Source organism: Antrostomus carolinensis, unplaced genomic scaffold (genome assembly GCF_000700745.2).
Source record: "Antrostomus carolinensis isolate BGI_N321 unplaced genomic scaffold, ASM70074v2 scaffold415, whole genome shotgun sequence".
Classification (NCBI taxonomy): domain Eukaryota; kingdom Metazoa; phylum Chordata; class Aves; order Caprimulgiformes; family Caprimulgidae; genus Antrostomus; species Antrostomus carolinensis.
Genome location: NW_010318208.1, coordinates 43,756 through 54,370, shown reverse-complemented (window position 1 = coordinate 54,370; position 10,615 = coordinate 43,756). Strand labels below are relative to the sequence as shown.

The window sequence follows — 10,615 nt, the reverse complement described above, 5'->3', positions numbered from 1 at the left end:
CAAGAGACACTATATCCCCCCTCAAATTCTACTTTCAGTTATCCACCGAGATGGGTGAAGAGTTTACTTCATTAAAATGCAGTGAAAAGCAGTTCACTCTCAAGGTTGGAGATTACAGTTGTAAATAGAGTTTTATTTTGAAAGATGCTGGCTGACTTTTGCTCCATTCAGATGTGAATTTTTGTGCTTGACAGTGGAGAAGGAACCAAATATGTATTGAACATAAAAATGGAAGAGAGTCAAAGAATGAAACAGGAAGGCAAAGGTTCTATACATGACAGCTTTTGACTAAGGCACATAAGCTATGCTGCAACTTATCCACGGTGTTAGGAAATTATGGTTTCCTTGTCAGTTTCTTCCTTTTATTTTCTTTTTAAAAGATTGTCAACTGATGTTATACAGATGCTATATCACTACCTTTTGTGTACAAGGATTCGCTTTGGGTGAGCCATTACACTGTCTTTGTAGGTGGCAACTGTGGATTGTTTTGAGCATTTGAAGCTGAAAAGATCTCTGCTCTTTCAAGGATTCATGTCTTACTTGCATTGATTCATCCTTCAAAGGTCATTTCCTCATCTCCTGTGCCTGATACCCTGGTACCCATATGTTTGACAAAGTTGAATTTCCTGACCATGCTTTCTGCTCCCACTTGAAAATTTATTCTTTAGCTCCACCTCCTGGTTCTTAGTCCATGGAAAGGAGGATTCTCAGGAATCACAGAGCCTCAAAAAGGGATCAGAAGTATTAATTCTAGTTTACAAACATTAGTGTGAATGTGTATATTGGGACATTTTAGCTGAGGCAAAACAGAATTTGTTGAGCCCACTCATACTGGCTTTCCACAGAGGTAGATGTTGTGATGAAGAGTTGGACAATGGATATGTGGCTCATAGTTTCTACTTTTTGTTAGTCTTTTGGTTTCTCAACTGTGGCAGTTTCGAGACATGACAGACATCACAAAGCAGTCTTTTTTTATGACTGTTTTTTCTCTAGTACTTCCTCAATCTCATGGGGGCGGGGAGGTACAGAAGAAATCGTCTGACACCGAAACATTAAAAAAAAGATCTCTGAGGCCTTGCAAAGGGGTCTTGATTCACACAGGGAGAAGTGCTTTGACTGTGTTCATGCTATTGAACCAGGAACTGCCCAAGAAGTGGAGGAATAGAGCTTAGCCATTGGAATTTAAGAAGCTGAAAACCATGTCTCTTCCTCGACAGCTGCGAGAAAAGAGGTAATTTGTGTCTGCCTCCTCCTGCCTCCCAACAAGCCTCCATGTAGCTGTTCATTTAATTTAGATGCAAGCTTGTCTGGTGATTCTAAAAGGCTTCCTGCTCTTCCTGCTATTGTAGCTTCCAAACTATTAAGCTGCTCAGTGTAGAGCAGACCATTTCTTAAGTTGGAGTGGGCTTGCTTTCTTCTTTTTGTGGGGAATATTCACCACCTAGGACAACAGTGGGTCATTGTCCTCTTTATAGCTGCAAACAGTTTCCCTTTTACTGGGGTTCGTGATACGAGTATTTGTGATATGGCTAATTATGTCTCTTTATCTCCATAACCACATCCCTCTTCACAGTAAGTGGTAGTATTTACAATGTTGTGGGTGGTGCTGATTCATACCATTCTCCTCGTACAGCAAGCTGTTGCAGGACTTTGCATCATTACTTCAGCCTTCCAGGTGGGCTACACATTGTGGAAGCCCCTGCTTGGGGTATTCTCCTAGCAGAATGACTGAGACAACTGCCATGCTTTTTGTATTATCAGAATATTTAGTATTACATCAGCTTGGCATTTCTTATATGATATTTTTTGAAGTTTATCTTTCTCTCTAGCTCATTTGTTACCCTTTTTTCTTCATTGTTGATCCTTTGTACTTAAGTGTTAATACACAACATTGAGTTGTAAGATTGAAGCACAGGTGAATTTGTCTTCTCTTTGTCAAAGATATTGTACCAAGGAGAAGGTCCCAGAGGAAAAAGCAGCTGCCAATCCATGCTCTTTTATTGTGTGGACGATATAGACAAGAAACATGACCGTGTGGTCATATGGCTACTCTTTAGGAGCCATTCTGCAGGAATCCTTCCTTCTCTTGTGCTTCAAATCCAATACTTTCTAGGATCTGCAAAGCTTATTCTAACCTTGCCCGCTATCATGTGTTCCTTCACACATTTTTGACATTTTCAAACAAGAATCTTTGTGCTTGCTTCAGGTTATCTGACTGGGAGGTCCCTGTAAATATTTGCTAGGCTCCTCCTTGTTTTCAAAGCCTCTTTAAGAATCTGCTTTACTCTGTTTACAAGAAAACATGACAACATTTTGACAGCTGGTGCAGGCACCACTAGTTATGATATAGAACAATACTATGTCTGGTTCTTTGCTTTTTTCTGTTTGTGCTTATCCATCTGTTGTTTCTTATATGCATAAGGCACATTGTGTGCATCTTACACATAGAGTATAAGGTTTTTAGGAGTTAGCTTTGTGCTGTCAGTTTCTACAGCACCTTGCAAAACAAGCTTTTTTCTCAGAACTGTTCCTATTTCCTACAGTAATGCAGTCATAAAAACAGCATAAATCGTGGTTTATAATGATCTCCTTAGAGTAAGAGGTACTGCTGTAGAGTTATTATTATAAGTCTACTGGATGTTGTAGGAAGGATTAAGAATGCATCCACAGTTGATCACATTTCTCAGGAAAAGCTTACCAGCTCAAGTGTTTCTTTGTAGTCCTGCTACTCTAGCAAGCCTAGGAATGATAGGGATGTTTTTCAAGCTTGATGAATTGTCACAATGGTCACTGACTTGTGCTGAACTTACAGAAACTTGACATCTCAAGATCAGACCTCCAGAGGAAGAGAATGACACCACGAGTTTCTAACTTCTTGGTTTTGACACTAGATAATGTGATGTTGCCTAACTATCTTTGTTCTGTATGGCATAGAGACCTTCGAAAGCTAATATCAGTATGAGTAACCTAAATCTTTTGTTCTTGCTTCACAGTGATTTTGACCAACTTCCAGATGATGTACCTGTTGCAGCCAACATTGCAGATATTGAAGAGAAGAAAGGCTTTACTAATTATTATGTAAGAAGGGAGATTTATCCTGTCTCTGTAACCCCTCATCTGTGACTGCTTTGCTTGTGGGAAGCAAAATGCTGTTAATCTGGTGTAGTTGCTTTTTGGCATGGACAGTTCCATGTGGAGAACTTCTCAGTGCTTGTTTTTTTTCTGGAATGCAGGTTAGTCTATCAGAGATTTAGTTTAAAAATTTAATGGCTGGGTGAAACATGACAGGGGTATCCTCTAACATTGCCTGTTTTCCAAATTCTTACTTAATTTCTGATTTATTTCCTGTTGGACTGCCATACCTTTCATGAAGATAGTGGGAAAGGAATTCAAAGAGCATAGAAGGGCATGGTCTTGTCTTCATTTTTGCATGGTACTGGCAAGTTAATCCATCTCCACAGAAGGTAGCATGTTAATAAGTCATGAAAGAGCACACAGGAAGAGAATAGCGGGGAAAAACACCATAAGATTTTCTGAGTAGGGGCTTTGGATAAGACCAGCTCAGTCTGAATTCTGCAGGGTATGCTGCTTTTGCTGGAGACATTGCTCATAAAACCTTCCCACTGCAGTATGCAGGTTTTACTGTGGAATATATTGACGTTTGGTTGCTCTGTCTTTTATGTTTTCTGAAGGATCTAGCTGCAATGTGACTCAGAGGTCAGTGCATGGAAATCAAGGGCTCCTTTAGAGCAAAGCAATTTTGGCAAGAGATAAGAAATAAGATAGTGGTTGAAGGAGGTCAGACCATAATTTCTGAAATTGTGTACTTTAAAGTAAAAAAGAAATATGAATGCCTTCAACTCTGAAAATCAGTTAATTTAGATGTCTGTCTAAAGATTTAAATGTTCAAAGCATCCTACTGTAAATATTTATATTTACCTCTGTGATATGTTTTGTTTGTCACTAAGGGAAGGTGTGTGAGCATAAAGTAGCATCTAGTCATTTCAAGGTTTGCTTTTAAGATTATGTAATAGAAAGCAGCCACAGGGACATGATCCATGGAAAAGCTGGACCCACACATATACCCACAGTGTCTGGTGCTAACTTGTTATTTTCTAGTGCTTGAGTCTGCAGATGCTTAACTGAAGGATTGCTTTCCACTCTACCCTTAAGACAATATTCCCACTACCAGAGCACTGATCTTACATTCCTATTGTATGCCTCACTTTCATTTGGTAAGTATTTATAAGTATGAACATCAGCCTGAATCTGCTTTCTCTGTTTCAGATGTTTGTCATTGAAGTAAAGGTTAAAGGTGGTGGCAGATACCTTATTTTCCGACGCTATCGTCAGTTCTATGCCCTGCACACCAAACTAGAGGAGAGATATGGGTCAGAGAGCAAAAACAGCCCTTTTACCTGCACACTCCCCGTATTGCCAGGTAAGCTGTCAGTACCAAGTCTGTGAATGATCAGCAGCTTTCTCAGCCCCAGGCTGTCCTAAAGAGGAGTGCCTTGTAGGGAAGTAATTGTGACAAGGAAGTAGTTCCCCGCTGTGGATGCTAGAGAAGTCAAGTTCCATTGGCAGTCCCTCCCTTTGTGGTAAAGTTTGTTTAGAAACCTAAAATCCTTTAGAAAATATATATTTTCTTGGAGATCCTACTTTCTCCTGATTGCTTCCTTTCTCTGACAGCCTCCATTTTTTTTCTTCAATAACTGTCACAGGTTTTTTATTTTCCAGGAAAGGTTTATGTTGGAGCCAAAAAGGAAATTGCTGAGAACAGGATTCCTATCCTAAATATCTACATGAAGGTAAAACTTAATTTTAAGGTAGAGATTGCAATGAGCACTGCAGATGGTTACCCCTTGAAATCAGCTAAGAGACACAGCACTGTTGTAGTCCTAGATATCTGCTTCTCTCTGAAGTGTTTTTCCTGAAGACACAGCACCCACACTGTAGGACAACCTGCAGTCCTATTCCACAGATTGTTCAAACTGTAAGATCTGCTGGAGTACACAGTTCATAAAGGCTTACTCCCTCCCTTCATATATAGATAGATATCCTTACAAAAAAACCCCACAAGATGTGTGAAGAAATGGTGAATCTCCAGGTGTTGCATGAATACGGAGTTCGTATGTGCACCTAAGGGACTAGGAGAGTGAGGTGGGCTTCTGGGAGTACCTGCTCTACAGTGAAGATACAGCCAGTAACATCGAGGAGATAAATTGTGTGCAGGTTAACTGAAGACCTGGCTTTAAATCAGTAAAAGTCTGAAGCACTGGTCAAGACTTCCACTACTTAAGATTGCCTTCTTTCCACAGTCATTCATGTTCTGAAGGGAAACACAAAGAGCAGTTTACTCCTTCTGCAATAAATCAGGCACAAAATGAGTGAAGCAATACATTGTCCAACTCCAGGACTGAACAGGAGAAACTGTCATCTGTTCAGCTGTGTCCTGCTGAGTGAGAAGAGAGAGAAGGGAGATTTTTGGCAGTAATGAATATCCTTCATGATCCTGTAGGTCAGAGAGGCATATTTGTTACATGTAAATAATTAGAGAATTGGTCTCTCCCACCATTACACTCTGCTTCCTACTTGCTCTTGGCACAGAACCTACTCTGCCTACCCGTTTGGGTGTTGATGGATGAAGAGGTGCGACTGTTCTTCTACCACTCAACCTTTGATAGCGAACAGGTGCCTCACAGACTGAGACGGCTTCGCCCACGGACACGCCGAGTGTAAGTGATTGACATGTTTTTTCAGCATTGCTTGATGTAAGAAATGCTGTCCAGTTTTGGGGGGAGGGAGAGGTGAGGATCACCATTAGGTTTCCCAAGTGAAGCCATGAAGTCCTAATATGAGGATCTTTGTGGTAGAGTGAACACAGGGTATTTCTTGTTTTCAGTAGGTTCAGATTTTTAAAGTGGCTACGGTACTTGCATTACAGGAAAATACCAAAATGAGAGTCTAGCTTGCTTTTGAAAAAATGCTGCTCTTCTCTATCCGTTGATAATTCTTTAATGGTAATATCTATTATAATATGCAGAATATATAGGCCAAGCTTAAGGACATAGGCTTGTACCACTGAAGTAAATGAGAGATTTGGCACTGGGTTCAGTGAGATCTGGTTCAGTCACTAAATGAAACTGAATACTTAATTTGTTCCTGTCCTTTGCCTAAACAGGGGCCTGTCCTACGTAGCAGCACTGACACACCTTTGGAGAACTGCTAAGTAGACATACTTCATTACCCTTCAGACAAATTAATTCTCTTTTCAACATAGCAAAGATGGACTCACTTGCTTTTCACTTAGTGCAAAAACTGCATGTGTATATGCATTCCTGGATGTGTCTGTGGTGGCAGAGTTAGAACTGAATGCTATAAATGCTAGAAACAGGGGTGCCCAGAAGGCAGAGTAGGGGGTCTGAGCAGGGCTGTGGAAAAGAGGTCCAGGGCACTGTATTGAAAATTCCATCTGTTCTCAGCAGCAGACATCATCAGAGTGCTGCTGCTGCGCACTGAAACTGAGAGAACTAGGGCAATGTTGTTGCATCCGTATTTATTTACTTCAGTGCTGCACACAGATTCTCATGCAGTTTCTCCAGTGATCTATGGCTTGTCTGCCTCTTGAATAATGAAATTGCAGACGCTATACTACTGATTGTGTACTAATATTGATGACTAAAAAGATGTATTTACCTCCCTGTTGTCTCTTTTCTTTGCAGTAAAAGCATTTCACCTCAAGTGCCTATTTTTGACCGCATGGCAGCTCCACGGGCTGAGGTGAGTACTCTGCACAATCTATCATAGGATAGAAGATTAAACTCAGTTTTATTTTAGTATTTCATCAATCAAATTGCCTTTTCCAATTAGAGCTTGGAGAAAGAAGGGAAAGTGAAATTGACACAGGAAAGCAATTGATTTTAACAACAGGGAATGAAACAAAGGATGGAAAGAAGTGTTCTATTCCTCCTTACTTGAGGAATGAGAAGGTCTGTTGTGAAGTCAGAATGACAGGAGGTTCAAAATTGAGAGACATGTACAGCTTGCTGCCAAATGGTCCACATTTACATAGTGATACCCATAAATTAAATTTAAAACAGTCACAAGCTTCCATCTCATTGACTTCAGCATGAGTTTAAAAGCTTTGCAGGTGAGGCATCTTAGTATTTTCTGTAACATAAATGTTCTACTGAAAAGTGCCTATACCCTTGTCTTTTGCTGTATTATTGTCTTGGTGTTAAGCACATGGATCTGCTTTGTAACAAGTACTTGTCTAAGCGTAGTCTTGCTTCCTGTAACATGTTACTTTGCCATGTAAGATTAAAAAAACCCATGCAAGTGCCTTGAGGTTTGTTGGTTTTGATTTTTCACACGGAATATGGCTTGGATCAGTCATATCTCTTGGATTTTATCTATTAATTCATTAATATTGAATATACCTACCAAAACTTTTGAATAGATGAAAAAAGGCTTTTGAAAGAGCTATTAAGTAGGCATATGCACTACTAGCACAAGAGTAGCCATTGTCTTTTTTTTAATTAGGAGAACTCTTGGCATTAACAAGACCAAAAGAACCATCTCAAAACAATAAAGAACAGCTTTTCATTTTTGCTCCTCTAAGGCCATTTAAATGCCTACCCTGTTCTCTAAGGACAATGGGGGAAATGTACATTTTTGATAACTCCGTCACTTAATTATTGAAGAACAGCTTGTTGGGGTGGTAGCATGTACTTACCTCCCTTTTTTTCCCTGAAGGGGGCATCTAAGTTCTGTTTAACTACATGTCCATCTCCCAGACTTCCCCAAATCTCTCACTTCAGCATGCAGGCCTGAAAGCTATATGTAAAAACGAGAGTTAGTTACCCTTAAATTAGGACACAACACTTCTGCATTTTTTTAAGGCTCTTTGTGATATTTTGCATCAAATCTGAAAGCTGTAAAACTGCAACCAGAAGTAATATATATTTTTTTCAATTATCAGGATTTCAGGTTTTCAAGTTGTCAGTTGTCTTCAGCTATGTTGACTTACTTGCTCTTAAGTGTTTTCAACTTCCTTTCTTTTATTTCTGTGGTGCTCACTGTCCTGCCACTTTAAGAATCCTAGCGTGTAGCTCTCTGAGAGGTCTGTTTATCCTGGTGTTTTCACCTCTTCTTCAAAGCATTTTTGTGTGTGCTGAGTAGGAGAGGAAATAGTGAGAAACGCAGACTACAGTCATTTATATGACCTTACTCCAGAAATACATCTGTGTTGACAAAGTGCATACTATTGTGCTGCTGTATGCTCTCACTCCAAGAAGAGAAGAGAACAGAAGAGAAAGAAAGATTCACTTTTGTAATTGTGTGAATTAATAATTTAAGTGTTATTACTTTCCATAGGCACTGTTTGATTTTTCTGGAACCAATAAACTGGAACTCAGCTTCAAGAAGGGAGACTTGATCTATCTACTCAGCAGAGTGAACAAAGACTGGTTGGAGGTAAGACTGCAATACTGGTACTGAATTATTAGCATACCTTGAAATATATTAATAAAAAGGGCTCTCCTAGTCCTTGGGACCTGTCTCTTCCTTTCAAGGAGGAACTGTGTCACAATCAGGTTTTACTGTCAAGAGTAAATCCTGGACTCCAAATTTGAAATTGTTTCCTTCCTTAATGGTTATTAGTTTACAAATTTTCCGCTCTCTAGACTTCAGTTTTCATTTGCATTTGCTTCCACTGGAATGTTTCTAAATTCTTTGGAAGTGATTAGAACACAAAAAGGCCATGGAAAGGACATGGAAACTCCATTTCAAAGATTAATTGGTTTCTTGCCTCAGGGTGAGTTGCTATATACTTCATGGTTCATACCACAACACACGTCAGCCTGATTAGAGAGAACTTGGGCAATGCAGCAGTATTCTGAAAAAGGATGAGAAGAACATACTGTATGTTTGCTGATATGATATCTCTACTTGCTCAAACACCACAACCTTCCTTGGTAACCATCTGACTTTCATTTTTCACCCCCCTGCCTTGTATTTGACTACATAATTGTATAGTCTTTTTGTAGGGATGCCATCAGGTTACTTCCATAGCCTTTCTTTTCTTGATTATAGTTGAAAAATTATTTCTGTTGTTTCCATGGAAATTAATTGAATTTCAGAACTTATTGTACCTGGTCAAAATGGCATGGTTTTCTTCATTCTAACACTTCACAGAATCACAAAATGGTGGGGGTTAGAAAGGACCTCTGGAGATCATCTAGTCCAACCCTCCTGCCAAAGCAGGTTCTTAGACCAAGTTGCAGAGGACTGCATCCAGGCTTCTTATCATTCCAGGGAACAGCTAATGATGCCACTGGGATTTTCCCATGTGCTTTTGTGAAGATCATAAAAGATTTGCCACAGCAGGAAGACACAGTTAATAAAGTTCGTTGTTATTACCATGATGAGACCATGAGCACTATCAGGTAATAAGAAAATAGTTGTACGGTTTTCTCCTGAATAAATGCTGACAATTCTCTTTTCATGACATGTAATTGTTAGATTTGTTCTTGTTACAGGGATATCTCAGTGGAAGAGGATCTGAGCAGCATTCCATCATTCAAAGATCTCATGATATTGATGAGGTACAACGCAAGCAGTTAGTTGTATATTTAATATCATTTAAACATTTGTCAAGTTCCTTCCAGTCCTAGATTTTCCACATTCTACTTGGTCATCACCATGTTTTGGGTGTGAAATAGTTTTCAAGTGTCCTGAAGAAGTCGTACTTTGACTTGGCCCTAGGCCATCTGTGCAAACACTAATCTGCCTTGGGATTGTCAGCTAGTATGGAATGCCACACACTTCTAACTCAATTATACTGGGTAGAAGTTTCCATTTCTTGTTCTAAGATCAGGGCTATACCTCCATGCAACAACCTTTTGTCTAATATGCTTCTTGAGGATGCAGGACACCACCTTTTAACACCTGTTAAACTAGATTAATCTAGTGTCAAACATAAAAACATTAGAACATCAAATATTAGTAATAGAACATATGTGCTAATATTCTTCCATTCCTTAACCTGCCCTCCCCTCAAAAAAAGCAAGAGTAAGTAGGAAAAAGTGGGTAGTAACCAGAACTCTTGTGTATGGAATTTTATCAGACGCACAGATTAATTGTGCCATGCATGCATGCATATTATTGGAAATGGTTCTTGGTTCTGACAGATTTCTCATCTTAAACACAACACAGCATGAATGTGGCTGATTACTAGTACTAGCTGTATCAAGAACATCAAGACAACCAAGGCTTTATGTGGCTTTTAGCAGAATGAATTAGATTGCCAGTATATTGTTAATCATACAGCACCTCCCAGGCATTCCTTGGTTTCTGGGGCTGAATCCATTTCTTTTCTACCAGGAAGGAGTTTGACCAAGATGACATTGTCTTGAATTACCGGGACCTTGATGGTGATCTGATCCGGTTGCTCTCCGATCAGGATGTTGAACTCATGGTGTCTCAGAGCAGGAGAAGGCCCTCGGAGAAGCATTTCTTCCCTTGGAAGTTGCACATTACTCACAAAGATGACTTGGGTGTCTACAACACTAGTCCAGGAATAGGTGCCACTCAAACAGTAAGAGCAACATGA

The 10,615-nt window shown here is 39.7% G+C and overlaps 1 protein-coding gene across 1 annotated transcript; it reads left to right on the top strand.

The window, feature by feature from the left end:
• The first annotated feature begins 1,016 nt into the window (after nt 1-1,016).
• Nucleotides 1,017-10,615, top strand: NCF4 (neutrophil cytosolic factor 4). The gene is made up of 10 exons (XM_010168793.1): nt 1,017-1,231; nt 2,994-3,078; nt 4,288-4,441; nt 4,741-4,811; nt 5,611-5,738; nt 6,726-6,783; nt 8,380-8,478; nt 9,319-9,449; nt 9,543-9,608; nt 10,387-10,615. The coding sequence occupies exons 1-10, from the start codon at nt 1,200-1,202 to the stop codon at nt 10,613-10,615; spliced, it is 1,053 nt and encodes a 350-aa protein (XP_010167095.1). The 5' UTR covers nt 1,017-1,199.